Source organism: Callospermophilus lateralis, chromosome 4, assembly GCF_048772815.1.
Source record: "Callospermophilus lateralis isolate mCalLat2 chromosome 4, mCalLat2.hap1, whole genome shotgun sequence".
In the NCBI taxonomy this organism is placed as follows: domain Eukaryota; kingdom Metazoa; phylum Chordata; class Mammalia; order Rodentia; family Sciuridae; genus Callospermophilus; species Callospermophilus lateralis.
The window spans coordinates 148,615,835-148,631,707 of NC_135308.1; the positions used below are offsets into that span (position 1 = coordinate 148,615,835).

Below are 15,873 nucleotides of genomic sequence, written 5' to 3' on the forward strand. Positions count from 1 at the left end.
ACAAAAAACAAAACTAACCTCCTGGTATAATGAGAGGAAAAACTCAAAAGTATAGACCATTTTGGAGCAGGAAGGCTTCAGGCAACTTTTCATATTAATCCCAAATTTTGGAAAAATTGCAACTACCACCTACTAAGCACTTGCATGCTTTAGGCACTGTACTAAGTGTTTTCCATACATTGTGTCTTTTATTCCTCACATTAATCCTGGAAAATGGATGTTACCTCCACTGTACAAATATACTACCAATAAATGATAGAACCAAGACTACAACTCAAGTCTTTGACTTCATACTCTTAATAACTGCTGTCCAGAACTATGAGTCTAGCAATGTATTACATGTCATGGAAAGATAGAAAATACATGACAGATAGAGGCCCTCTTTTCGGAACTATATGGGACATTTCGTTAGAGATAATACTTCTATGACAATGATAACAGTCCAGATCAAATGTGAAAAGACTTACTTTAGGTTTCCAGAATCACTGAAGAAATCCTAAATAAGAAGAAGGTAACTATAGGCTGAACTAGTTTAAGAGAGTTTTAATAGAAAATGTGAAAATTAGTTCTTTACATACCAGTCAAGACCCATGGATCAGAAAGTACCAGTAAACATTCAAGGTAACTGTGCAAAATTAAGAATCTGTACCTATTTATAGATTAAGATATGGTAAAATGGAAAAGCACCTTTTCAAAATCAAATGCATTTTAGTTAATTTGCTATGGTAAACTGGAGTAATATAATGCAATTTTCTGGATAATTATTATTATTATTAATGACTAAAAGTAAAACATTTATTTTTTAAATTATTTCCTTCATTAAAATTATTTCTGGGATGAATTAGCTCACATTTCTGGCCTCACTGTAAATTTTACTCCCAATTACTATTGAATCTTGAACTGGAAATACAAAGATGAGTCACCTGTTATAAGAATATGCCAGACACACTGAGGAAGAGCATTCTACTCAGAAGCATCAGGAAAGTACTTAGAATATTAGAGAAATGGCTAGTGAATGATTACCAATCCTGGAGGAAGTAAAGGAGATCCTTCAGGGTCTCAGGGTCAGCCATTTAAATATTAACTACGGTAGTTATTTTCAGCTATGTACTTTTTTTTTGCCTTACCAAAGTAAAAATACTGTGGAGAACTGAATTGGATAGGTTGAGGGGTCCTGCTTAATACTACAAGAAGGACTATAAACATACCCTATGGAAGTGTATAGACTAACCCCATGTCAGTTGTCCATTTGGCTAGGATGGATTTCCTGAATATCTGTCATTTTTAACATAATTTTTATAGTACATATGGTATTTGAAAATAGATACATAAAACCAAGATGAACACTATCAGAATATACTTCAGAAATTTATTTCATGAATACATTCTTGGTTTAAGCCTGTTTTCTGTGATTTTCTGTTTCTTAAAAGATCTAAGAAAAAACATACCAAATCAGCTTGTTAGGCTGAAAAATGTAAGGTTTTACTAAATTGCTATATTTCTTGCTATATCATTTTTTCCAATTTTCATACCCCTTTATGTACTTTATTAGTAGTCTACTTTAGTATAATAGTTGAAAATAGAGGCTCTTGAGTCAGATTGAGTAGAATCAAATTCTGGCCCCTACCTACTAGTTAATTGATCAGAAATATATTAATTTCATTTTTTCCATTTCTTTACCTATCAAATTAGAACTATTGTCATAAAAAGTCATTGTGAATATTGAACAACAATGGATGTAAAGTACTTAGCACAGAATCTGGAACATAGAAATATTCCATAATAAAGTTAGCGTTATGATGCCTTGCTATTTATATTTAATTCAATTTCTTTGGTATGTTTATTTCCTCAGGAGTGACATTAAAAACTAACCTTTCCTAAAAGAAAAACATATGTATTAATCAGTGAGATAGTAACTGATGTCATAAGAAAAGAAGCATAGGGAAGTTGAATCAAAACAGATTTGAGGATGGAAGGTTAATATAATTTATTGAGTGGTTTTATTGAATACTGGAGCAATGAATTTGAATAAATATTTTATCAAATCTTGATTGAGCATCCATTCTAGGCCCTTTCCTAAGTGTCATAATAAGAAGAACAAACAAAACAGACAAAATCACTGATCCCATGCAGCTTACTTTCTAATCTTGGAGACATAACAGTAAAGTATGCTAAACAAATAAATACTGCAAATAGTAAATTGGGTGGTGATAAGTGGTATGTGTCAAGAACTGTAAGGGGTCTGATATTTTACCTACTTATAAGCTCCAAGAAAGCCTGTTAATGTTTTATGAATGCCTGCAGAAGATACAAAGTCCTGGGTCAGAGGCAGAGGACAACATTAACTGGGCAAAAACAACAGACAGAGGTTCCTGTTGTGCCACATTTCCATGCCTTACCCTCTCCTACAGTCTTGTGGGGACCTAGATGAATGCCTGCACCTGTAGTGGGTTCCATAAAGAGAGAACTTTGAGGAATCTGTTTAATTTTATAGCAAGCAAAAGCAAACCTGTTTAGGGAAGGTATAACCTCGTCTTTCAGGGTTGCTCACAACGTTCACAACCCTGGAAAATGACCCCAGTTGTGTGTTGTCATAAAAAGTTATTGTGCAGACCAGACATAAGCTTGCATTCTTGGCACATATGCAGGGCTATGTAAGGGTATTCTGGGTCCATGGCAGAAAGCCTCTCATTATTGTGGGAAGAAAAAAAAATAAGGAAGGAAGAGCAACTGTTTAAACACTTCTTTTTTCCTTATGAATATAAAACACTGTCCTGTATTGTTCCACAGAATAGAAGTACTACCTATTTTACTTGGATGTTAATTGTTATGTTGACCTCTTAATGTGTAACTTCACTATAAATATGAACTTGTTACCTTGAATCAGATCATTAAAGTCATAATACATTAGTAACTACTTTAACTATAATTTTAAACTTTTACCTTAGTTTATGTATTGGAGTTTAGTTTATGTAGTTAATATAAGTTTATCAATGGTATATTAGATTTTCTTTAGCACAGTTAGCAGAAAAATTTACAGTTAAAATCTGTCCCAGGTTTAATGTTTGCCATATAAGATAGAGCATATCTTATTTATAACATGCTTGTTCCCATGTAGAATCTTATGTAATTCAGTAAAGCAGGGTTTAAAATTTAATTTTTAAAACTAAATCAAGCATTTTAAGTTCAAGTCCAGTGTTAACTTGTATTATGTGGTACTTTTAAAAAAATTAACATGTGAATATTTAGATTCAATGTTAATTTTTTCCTTTCTTTCAAAACCTTTCTATCAGATCTGTTTCTAAGACCACATTAGGGAGGAAAGACTCCTTATCCCCATCCAACCTAGAATTACAATATACAATTTAAAAAAAAGCAGACTTATAAAATATAATCCCCAATATTTTATTTGATTCAACACACAAAATATTACTGTTAAGTTACTGTAACTTTTTCTACTGCTTACTCTCAATTCTGTACCCCTCTCATTGTGGACTCGTAAGAAACTCTGTACTACTTTGAATAGCACTATTGTAGATTGTCCTCAATGTTAACAACCTGGGGACTTATGGGTATTATGCCATCATATCCCCGATATCTATTTTTCTGGCATGTTAAGCCTTTTGAACAGATTCTTAACCTATTAATTAATTCTCTAAGCCTATGAGTTGTTATATAGAATAGTCTTTGTATAATGTGTCCTTCAAACTCCAATTGTCTCTTCGTAGTTCAAAACTTGAGGATTGGTGAGTGATTCCACCCTTATACTCCCATAAACTTTGTAATTTACTAGATTTCAATGTTATCTTTTCAGCTTTCTTTTTTTCTAGACTTAACAGGCACAGAAGTAGGATGAATATATGAGCTTAATTTAACATCTATGTTATTGAATGTTGCATATGTGCAACCAGCCATATTCCCAGCCCAGTTCTCATGTGTGTCATTTACTTTCATTCTAAAGAAAGCTCATCCCATAATCCCTATCTGCTTTCTAGTTGCTTCTGGTCACTAGTCATAGCCCATGAAAATTATGGGCAATGATATTATTCTTTGTTATTACTGAAATGAGTGCAATACTGATAATAGTCCTAAGTGCAGTAGGATGAATGTTGGCTCTGAAGTCATGTTCTTAAGCAAGATTCAGCTATTCTTTAAAAACCAGACATAATTTATAGTTTGCAAGATACATAATAGATGCTAAATAAATAAATTTCAGTACTCTCCCTCCTTTTTCTTCAGAAAGAACCCTACATAATATTATTATATTTACCTTTACAACTAATTTGACTCTCCTCCAGGCAGCCTGGAGGTCTTGGTTTGCCTGCTACTGATCTTATAAATACTGAATGTTATTATTATATTTTCCTTTTATTTGTATGTTAAGATTCAGTTCATTTTTCCTTCTAACTGACCAAAATAACTCAGTCAAGAAATCTTTTCTTCCATATCTAGTTTTATCAAATCCCTACATTTTTTGTATTTGCAGAACATTAAATATTCCTCTAGCATTAAAGACTCTGGGATATGTAGTAGAGTCTTAAAGCAGAGACATAAAGCAGGTAGACAGATTTTTAAAAAGTCTAGAGCTCAGAAAAAAAAATTGAAGAGTTGAGAGGTCATTAGCTTATAGGTGGTAGTTTTAAATTTAGGTTAAATTATTCAGAGAATATGAAATTGCAGATGGAATTTAGTAAACAGCATTTAAAATGTAGAGGAATAGGAAGTCTAGGAAGGAGCCTGGATAGAACTCTGGAGGGGAAAAAAAAATCAGGAGAGTACATGGAATAAATAGAAACATAGCAAATCAGTTCAAGAAAGAGGAATGATCCACATTTTAAATATTGCAAAGAAATTATATAAGATGATTACTGAAATATATCCACTAGATTTGGTAAATCAAATCACTGTTTAAGCAATTTTAGTGGAATAACGGGACCACAGTCCAGACTCTAGTGAAATAATCACAAATATGAAGAGGAAATTACAAATGTAGACTAATTTTCCATTAGCCTGTTGAGGGAGGAAAGGAAGAGGATTTGATAGTTTCTGGGGAATGCAGATTAGAGAGACTGAGACTGTTTCATTAGTGGTTTTTTTGTTTTTTTTTTTTTAAGAGAGAGAATTTTTTATTTTTATGTGGTGCTGAGGATCGAACCCAGCGCCCCGCGCATGCCAGGCAAGCGCGCTACCGCTTGAGCCACATCCCCAGCCCACATTAGTGGTTTTTTGAGAGAAATATGAATATGTTTATAAGAGGGAAAATGTCTGTGAAAACCAAAAAACATATTGACTAGTTGTAATTTAATAAAAGCTGTTAGAATTCCCCCTACTTTATAAGTGAAATTGACTTAGTAGTGTTTAATGATTTTCCCTAAATCATATGGTTGCTTGTTTATTATTATGATTTATTCCTGATTTATAAAAGTAATACATAATTTAAAAAATTCAAACTTTAGAGAAGTATATATAATAGAAATTTCAATGACAATTGTTAGCAATTTGATACACGCTATACAAGTTTCTTCCCTTTGCACATGTTGTTTTGTAGCCTTTGAATCTTTGTAATCTTTGAATTATCAACTGAATACAACTTTGTGTATTCAGTTGATAATTCAAAGATTCAAGTAAAGGTAAAAATAAACAAAGAGTATAAAGATGTTTACTTCCTCGACATCTAATATATGATTAGCTAAACTACACAGTCAAGAATTTTACTTGCAAACACCTTATCTATTTTTGTCCTTCCTTTTTAGAGTGGATGTAACTGAGGTTCAGGTAGCTTTAGTGATCGTCTTTTTGTTGACTACATTTGGAGGATCAACAATGTGGGACTACACGGTAAATCTAAATATTTAAATTGATGTTTAAGCACTTTTTAAATATGTAGGACAAAATAGTGTATTGTTAATCTCTTCAAATCTTTTCCAGGAATTAAACTCAGGGGCACTCAACTACTGAGCCACATTCCCATCCCCATTTTGTATTTTATTTAGAGACAGGATTTCACCGAGTTGCTTAGTGCCATGCTTTTGCTGAGGCTGGTTTTGAACTTGTAATCTTCCTGCCTCAGCCTCCCAAGCCATTGGGATTATAGTCGTACACCTCCCTTTATTTTATAATGTTAATATCCTGTACACCTTATAATGGCATTTTCTTCTATATGTAAATATTTTACTACATAGAAGATAATGACTCTATTTGCCCTCTACCCCCCTCAAAAACAGAAATTCCCTTTTGAGGCCAAAATTTATATCATGAAATAAATATGCTTTTAAAAGTCCTGTTAATTATGTTTGAAATTTGTCCTTAAGTATTAAGGAAGAAAAATGGTCAATTTGCCTTTTTAAAATCCATTTTGAGATGAAGATTAAGGCATGCTTTTGTTTTATGCCAGGTTGATGACCTCAGTTGGCTTTTAGGAGACCACTATTATAAACTCGAGCTTTGCATAAGAAGAAAATTTATAAAGAAACAAATTATTCTGTCACCCAACCCAAGTTCACAACACTAGCTGACTCACAACTTCATATGCGTAGTGTTAAGAAGAATAATGTCAATGGTCAACAACTGATATTCCACACTGATTTTGTCCCAAACACTGTGCTGTCAGTTTCATCTGCCTTCAGAACAATCCTGGGAATAGATGTTATCATTATTCTGTTTTAGAAATGTCTTAAAATGATTAAGTTCTTTGTTCAAAGATACATGGGAAGTACTGAAGCTAGGACTTAAACAGACTCATTCCAGAAGTAATGTTTGTAATCACTAAGCCACATACCTCCAGCAAAAACAGTGAGAGATACAAAACTAAATTACCATATGATCCAGCAGTCAAGCTCCTCCTGGGTATTTACTCAAAGGAGTTGAAAACTTATGTCCACACAAAAATGGCTTTATTCTTAATTGTCAAAACTTGTTTGGTAAATTGGTAAGTAATGGGGTCCATTATGATGATGGAATATTATTCAATGCCAAAAAGAAATGAACTATCACAACATAAAAAGACCTAGAGGATCCTTAAAAGCTTATTATTAAGATCAACAAGCTAATCTGAAAAGGCTGCATACTTTGATTTCAGAACATGACATTCTGAAAAAGGCAAAACTATGAACTCATTAAAAATATGAGTGGTTTCCAGAGGTTGGGAGGATGTAGGGATGAAAGGCAGAGAGCACAGGATTTTTAGGTTAGTGAAACTATTTTGAATGACTGTTGGATTCATGTCATTATACATTTATCATAACACAAAAGAATGTACAACACCAAGATTGGAACCTAATGTAAACAATGAACTTTGTGTGATAATGTGTCAATGTAGGTTCATTGGTTGTAGCAAATGCCATGATGGGGGATGTTGATGGTAGGGAAGGTTATGGGGTGGGAACAGGAAGAATGTGGGAATGCCCTATACTATCCTCTCAATGTTGCTATGAACCTATAACTATTTTTTTTATTGGTTGTTCAAAACATTACATAGCTCTTGACATATCATATTTCATACTTTAGATTCAAGTGGGTTATGAACTCCATTTTTACCCCGTATACAGATTGCAGAATCACATCGGTTACACATCCACTTTTTTTCATATTGCCATATTAGTAACCGTTGTATTCTGCTACCTTTCCTATCCTCTACTATCCCCCCTCCCCTCCCCTCCCATCTATAACTATTTTTTTAAAAACAAAATCTAGTAAAAACAGTAAAATATTTAATTCCCTGCTAATTACTGTTTCTAGTGTTAGGCTCAGAAAGAGATTTTCAGCATACTTTTAAGTGGTGATATATTCCCTAAGACATTCATATTCCTTCTCATTAGGTAAACATAAACAGTAGTATTGAGGATATGCTATCATAGGCCCATACAATATCCTGGAGAGATGTTATACTTTATGGTAGCTATTCAGCTATTACCCATAAGATGGTGAATGTGGACCAAGAAGCATTTGGGCAACTGCAGTCATTAAGTCAGATGTAATTCACTTGAATTTGGAACTGAAAAATTGTTACTTGTTTTGACAAGGTCATAGGAATAAAATACACTTGCTTATTCTCACTAAGTATACTTATTTTTTATTTAGATTTTCAAAATTTAATGGCTAACCTGTAGTTTCTGCAAATTTGGTACAATCTTTCAAAGTCTATTTTCAAAATACAATAGCCTATGGCCTTTGGCAATTCATTGTTACTGTTTTTAAATCCTTTGCTGCCTTTGGAATTTTTCTTGAACAGCAATTGACCAACAGGTAAATATATTGCTAGAGATTTGATCCTGGATATTCACTACACAAATGTTTTTGCATGCACACACATCATATCTATCACATTTAAGATGCATATCATGGTGTCTGCCTTTCAGGGGTTACTACATTTAAGTGAACTATCCTTTTTCATGTCAGATGAAGGCTTGTTAAGTATTTAATCACAATTATAGAAATAGATTGAACTGATTTGGTGAATTCATTTTTTGCTTAATGAATAAGCCAATTTCAGAAAAAGTTACCATTTATATTCCAAAAGTTAAGTTTTGATTACAAGAAAAAGGATAGCTTATTATTCAGGACCTATCATAATGTTTCTTTACTATCTAATAGGAAGAAAATTCTGTTTTCTTAATGATTTCTTTCTTTTCTTTACCCCTAAAGATACCCATTCTAGAAATAAAATTGAAGATCTTTCCAGTTCTTGGAATAGTTGGTGGAGCAATATTTTCCTGTTCAAATTATTTCCATGTTATCCTCCATGGTGGTGTTGGCAAGAATGGATCCACTATAGCAGTAAGGCCCTAATTTCATCATCACTATTAATTTATAACTTTTTTTTTTCTTATCACCAGCTACCAAGAGACAGGAAAATATGTCAAAGCTCGAGAATGGAGAAGGAAACTAAATATCTTAAAGAATTTATTGTAGAAACACAGCACAAAAACATTTTAAAAACTATGTAGACGTGGGGCTGGGGTTGTGGCTCAGTGTGAGGCACTGGGTTCGATCCTCAGCACCACATAAAAAAAATAAACAAAACAAAGGTATTGTGTCTACCTACAACTAAAAAAAATTAAAAAAAAAAAAACTATGTAGATTTATAATGAAGCATTTTTCCTCTTTCCCCAGGCTTGCTTTGCATAGACTTTTCTGACTTTATTTAATTACTTTCATTATTGTACATAATCAAGAGTTTCCATTTGTTTTCTTGCAATTTGTGCCTTGAACTAGTAGAGGAGAAGAGGAGGTAGGGAATAAGTTCCTGATTGAATTGACAGGAAAGCTATCAAAGGTCAAAGGTTATACAGTGGGGCAATTTATTACTCATATGTTTTATTGAAATGCCACTGAAAATATTTAAAAGACCTATCCTAATATTTTTAAAGGGAAAAATTTTAACCTCGATTTTCAAGGAGGTACACCTAGTGTTTTATGTTCTTTACACTTGCTCATGCCATAATTTTTTATTTATTCATATATTTTTTAAAGTCTTTAATACTTTGTTTTTTGTTTGTTTCAGTATTGAGGATTGAACCTGGGGCACTTTCCCATTGAGCCATATCCCAAGCCTTTTTATCTTTTATTTTGAGACAGAGTATCACTAAGTTGCCCAGGCTGGCCTTGAACTTGTGATCTTCTTGCCTAAGCCTCCCAAATCACTGCAATTACAGGCATGTGCCACCATGCCCAACTTCACTACTTTTAAATTGGAAAGAGCATTCTTTCCAAGTTTTTTTTTTAAACAAACATGATACCTAGGTGTATTAGTATTATTATCTTAAAAGTAGTTGAACGTAGGAAGATAAATGTTTATTCCAGTGATGCCATCTTACAATAAAACATTATAAGGACTTTTTAGGGATTGCACATACCCTTTAATTCCTTTGGTTCTATAATTCAAAAATTCTGTCTTTTAGAGTGGATTTGATCTTTGGAAAACAGTAAAAGTTATTTTTGAAGGACTAATAAAAAAGAGTAATAAATATGAGATATAGTAGCATTTTTAGTTTTAAAAAAGTCTTATTCTTTTAAATGACTTATAAGTTGTCTCTTAAGACAATTCCAAAGGAGTCCCCATAATTCAAAATCAACTTAATCAACTTTTTTGAATCATATATGTATGTGTGTGTGTGTGTGTGTGTGTGTGTGTATTTCAAAAGCATATTATATAATTCATTTAGCTATGTAAGCTCTGACATATTTGGGAAAAAAAAAACAACTCTCATTTCTTGAGGTATTTTGTTAGTTGATGTTGGTGCAGTACTGTACAGAAGGTGCTTAGGAATAAATGTTGCTTGATGGATAATAAAATAGAGCACTAGCTGGAACAAAAGTTCCACTGAAGAAAATAAGATTTGTGAGGATCACCATTCACTTTAGAGGATATTTTATTAAAAAATACTTATTAACTGTCTGGGCAAGAACTTAAGAAGTCAACACAAGCTAGGAAGGTAGTTAATTTCAAATTCAGAAACTGGTGATTTTTCAGTTTCTGGCAGATTTTTTTTCTGGAATAAAACCTAAGAACATTATATAAACAGATAAAATGCTATTAGTTAAAAGTTTTATAATTTATTACCATACAGTATTTTACATATGTAATTTTATAGTACTTATAGTGTTATTACTGTTATTTTATAGTAATTTCTAACTTAAAATATGTGAATTTAATAAATAAGCATAAGGCTATTTTAGTGAACATTTTTAAATTGGTAGTTATAGATTTAGTAAACTTTAACACTAAATTTATTTTAGTATTTTGTTTAGGATAAGTAGTGCTGAGAGAATCCTGATATACATGGATAAAAATTTACTGGCCTGGATTATATCATTTTATATAAATAGACATTTGCAGTCTGAATGCAAAATAAAGGGGAGTGAGAAGGTGTTGATGTGGAGAGAAACCAGGGTAGAGTATTGTCAGTGATTGAAATATTTTGTAGAATTGGCAGAATAAGCTTTTTTTCAGCATTGTCACAAAAATGTTGACAGTTGAAAGCAAATTATATAATTCATTTATCTATGAAAGCTCTTTTTTTAAGCGCTGACACAAAAATGTTGACAGTTAAAGCATTGATGGTCTTTGACACAGTAAAAGTTGATACAGAATAAATCACAGTGTTAATTTTTAGGTAATTATTGGTTTAAAATGTGCATATATAAAACTGGAATCAAATGTCTTTTGCACTGTTTCACATCTGTATAGCGCTAGGATTCTGTGGAAGTTTGAAGTCAGCATACCTAAGGTGTGTATACTTCTTTAAGCCATACAACATCATACTCTCTTCTTTAAGTCTCTAGTTCTTTGCACATAATAGATGTTCAGAAAATGTTTGAATTGTAATAAATCCAGTGTTAAAATGTGACACCGATTTTCTGCTTTATCCCTTAGGGCACGAGTGTCTTGTCACCTGGACTCCACATAGGACTAATTATTATACTGGCAATAATGATCTATAAAAAGTCAGCAACTAATGTTTTTGAAAAGCATCCTTGTCTGTATACCCTAATGTTTGGGTGTGTCTTTGCTAAAGTTGCACAAAAATTAGTGGTAAGAAGGTCTTTTATGATTCTTAATGTAACTATTATACTTAGTTCTCAAATGCAAAACTGGAAACTATTTCATACAATGCATTAAGTTTTTTGTGTAGACTCAGTATCACAGTAAGTAGCTGTTTGTGATACAAGAAAAACTGCATTATGATTTAATATTATATTCAGTTCTTTTAATTATTTAGTTGTAATTATATATTAAAACTTTCTGATATCAAGAAACTTAACTTTAATAAGCTACCTGGTTATTAATTTGAGAGGTGTAGATAAGGATTCCAATACTGAATATAAGACTAAATAATCTGTCTTAATAGTGAATTAAAACTAACTAATTTCTCCTGAAAATTAGAGCTAAAACATTTAAAATTTAATAGTAAAATTATTTTGTTTACTTTCTTGTAGATAGCTCACATGACCAAAAGTGAACTGTATCTTCAAGACACTGTCTTTGTTGGGCCAGGTCTTTTGTTTTTAGACCAGTACTTTAATAATTTTGTAGATGAATATGTTGTTCTATGGATAGCAATGGTAAGTACTTTTCTGCTATTTATTTTTTAACAGATGTCAAAGCACAACATGTTTAGGAGATGTTTAGGAGACATTTAACTATCAGTTGCCTCAGTATTTAGTCTATACAATGTTTCTGAATATGAAAATTACTTCTTTTAAGTTGTGAACCATTTTATATTGTATAGAAATAGCCAATGTATCCAAAGATCAAGCTTCTAACAATCCAGGTCCTTGGAAACACAATCATTTATTATATCTTTCCCCCTCTACCCCCACAAACTAGAACAGAAATGTCAAAAAACACTTCACTCTAACCAAAGGACTTTCTGACTTTCCTTAAGCTTATTAAAATTATTCCCAGCTTACAGAAAGTAACAAGCTAATTAGATGGGGTTAGTACTAGCAAAGGTGGATACTTAGCTGCATCAGAAATCGTCTACTAATATTGAGGAGACAACAATAGATGTCACTAGGAAGTTCAGAATTCTGAGACCATTTTATATTAAAGGTAGGTAACTCTGTGTGTCTATATGGCCCTTAATGATAGTATAATTTGTTTTAATCATGATGATTGAATCATCAAGCAAGGATTAAATTCTAAGATATGCTGCTCAAGAAAGGCATGTAGATATACATATTTTTCTACTCAAAAATTATTATAAAATGCAGAATATGGTGTTTAAAAAAGACACTTTAGTCATCCAAGAAAAAGAAAGTCATTCCGAGTAACAATCACAAAGTTGGATAAAAGGAACATTACACTTTTCTGTTCTTGAGATATATGTGTACAGTTGGTCTTCAACTAATAGTGGTTTTGAATAGTCAATAGTCTTGATATATTTTTTCCTATTTCTGGATCTCACCAGCCTTTACCAAATTGTTCATGATATATAAACATATTGATATGTATTTTTTAAAAGCTCTAAATAAATCTTTTGATAATTCAAATGATCTCTCCTGTTGTTAAATTTAGGCATTTAAAAAATCTGTTATCTGTTGTGTATAGACCACTGGTATACATTTGATGTTACTTCCCTAGGTTATATAGTATTATACTTTATCTGGATTAAATTAACAATATTCTTGCATAGTTCATTTAAAAGTCTTTTATTGTCCCAGGGGTGAGATATAATACCTAATCCTCTTGGGCAATGAAAATTTGCAGTCAATATACTAAAAAGTGGGGCTGGGGTTGTGGCTCAGCAGTAAAGCACTGGCCTAGCACATGCGAGGCCCTGGATTTGATCCTAGCACCACATAAAAATAAGTAAAAAAATAAAAGGTATAATATACATACATACATATATATATATATATATATATATGTATGTATATCTATAATATGTATAATATATATAATAATATAATATATATATAAAGTGTCTGAAAATCAGAGTACTTTCCTTTAATTTTTTTGATGTACTTGGATATGTATTAGAAAATGGAATTAACAAAATTAAAATATCAGGCGTTAAAAATTCAAGCACCTGTTTTGTAATGAATAGTTGGTCTGATTTATACCAGTGATGTAGGCTGGTAAACTGAGGAAGTCAAATTCAACTTTTCTTTAAAACATTATACAGAAGAGGGCTGGGGATATAGCTCAGTTGATAAGAGTGCTTGCCTTGCATGCATAAGGTCCTGGGTTCTATCCCCAGCACCACAAAAAAAAAGAAAGAAAGAAAACATTACACAGAAGATAATACACACATACACAATGGGTGCCAAACAAAGTATGTGTTTTGTGGCATCCCTGAGGAAAAGCTTCCTGCTTCAGATAGAAAAGGATCTGATGGAGCTTTTCAAGTAAATGACAGAGATATTTTCTCATGGGTGATAATCCCTCTCCAAAGGCACAGCTATGAGGCTTCTTTTTCTCCTAGGCTTCATTGTTTGAAGGAAAGCTTTTGACTAATCTCCAGGAAAATCTTTGGAAACCTTCCTCTTTCCATTTTGAATAGAAGACAATTTTGTATATGCCTCCCCTCAACAGGGTGTCTTTCCCAGATCTTTTTATATTCCTTTTTTACAGATTATATTACTGATAATACCTTTGGAGGTGGATACCAGTGATTGCATTCAGGGGCACTCACCATGGAAGCCACATCTCCAGCCCTATTTTGTATTTTACTTAGAGTCAGGGTCTCATTGAATTGCTTGCCTGGCCTTTACTGAGGCTCACTTTGAACTCGCAATCCTGTCAGTCTCTCCAGCTGTTGGGATTATAGGCATGTGCCACCATGCTTGCCCAGATCTTTTATGTTCTTATAACTAGCCTTAAAGGAATGAAATATGTATCTGAATAGTTCATTACAATGACTGACAGCCCCTTTTAGAAAATGTGTGGCCTTATTGCATAGCAAAAAGTTGAAAGAATGTTGAGTCAGAAGACTTGGCTTCTGTTACTTTTGAGCTTTTATACTTCAGTCCTCTTACCATCAGCTTCTATAATTTAAATACCTTGTATATTCCAGAAGAGTATAATAATAAAGTCCAATATGAAATATGCTAAACTACTCTAAAAAGTAATAAAAAGTAATATTTTCAGAGTTAAGAATTTTATGTTAAGGATATTTGAGATTGGGTGGGAAGGGACAGAAAAATGTCTGTAAATTCAGAAAACATAGGCCATAATCCATTTTATATTTTCTTTTTTTGCTTCCAAAGGTCATTTCTTCATTTGATATGATGATATACTTTGGTGCTTTGTGCCTTCAAATTTCAAGACACCTTCATCTACATATCTTCAAGATTTCATATCATCAAGCACCTGAACAGGTTCACAAGCATATTGACTGACTAAATAGCCCAAGGAAAAGAGGAGAAGCAGTTAGGGGAAACCTATGTGTGAAGGAAATCCCCCTGTGCAGGAGGCTAGTATACTATCCAATAAGGTTATATTTGAATATAATAGATAAATCCTATAGATTCCATTATAATGATTTCAGTAATGAAGTCCTCATTATGTCTCATCAACATTTTTGATCAAAGGTATTATCAGTAATATAGTCTGTAAATTGGAAACAAGACCAAAGAATGAAAAACTGAACATAGGTAGTTCTAAACAGCAATCTCTTTGTGTCTACAAAATATTTATCAGATACTTGGGATTTTCATTGCCAAAGAATTACATAAAAATTCAGAACTTAAACTTTAGCCATCCTGAACATAATGGCCTTCTTTGCTAAAAACTGATAACTCATAATTGTAAATGCATGGCTTATAATAGTGTAACTGAGTTTGATAGTATAAAAAAATTTATGCTAGCCGTTTTTCAAAAACTATGTTAATTACTGCTATAAAAGGAAAAGTACCAATTAGAATTTAAAAGGGCCATGGGAATTAATAATCTGTATTTAGTAAAAGATTTTGTGGTACTAGTTCAGAAAAACATGTGAATCCTTATATTGAGGGTAACTTGTTCTTGATATTATGGGTTAAAATTTCATTGCCATGAAAAAGACATTAAACATTCCCTTTAATGAAAGACAAAAAACAGCATCTAAAACAGCTGATATGTAAGAAAATTAGTAACTTATAAAAACATGGCAAAAACATCCTTCTATAGAATATTAGCCAGTTACTTCAAGTACACATAACTCATTTAAGGTAATAAAGGGACAAAATAAGTATCAGTTATTCAACCACTAAGTACTTTGGGCTCTGATTCTTCTCTTTCTATTCTTAGTTGAAAAGATTTAGATTGCTTTTATAAATACTAGAACTATCACCAAGATCTTTGATGATCCAAATCTTCAGACTCCCATTTGACCCTATTTCTAATTTATAGAGTTACATAGGCCATATTGCTGTATGACAAAATAATCA

At 32.3% G+C, this 15,873-nt stretch overlaps 1 protein-coding gene across 2 annotated transcripts in view; it reads left to right on the forward strand.

Moving 5' to 3' along the window:
• The window catches only part of Chpt1 (choline phosphotransferase 1), a 34,382-nt gene that overhangs the window by 15,286 nt on the left and 3,223 nt on the right, over nt 1–15,873 (forward strand). Inside the window, exons 4-8 of one of the 2 annotated variants that reach the window (XR_013091240.1) lie at nt 5,754–5,838; nt 8,644–8,775; nt 11,375–11,533; nt 11,938–12,063; nt 14,713–14,918. Coding sequence is in view for 1 of the 2 variants with exons in the window: in XM_076855015.1 (XP_076711130.1) it covers nt 5,754–5,838; nt 8,644–8,775; nt 11,375–11,533; nt 11,938–12,063; nt 14,713–14,823 (613 nt within the window). In the remaining variant the exon portion in view is untranslated. The remainder of the gene's footprint in view (nt 1–5,753; nt 5,839–8,643; nt 8,776–11,374; nt 11,534–11,937; nt 12,064–14,712; nt 14,919–15,873) is intronic. The other variant, XM_076855015.1, reaches the window with a different exon arrangement.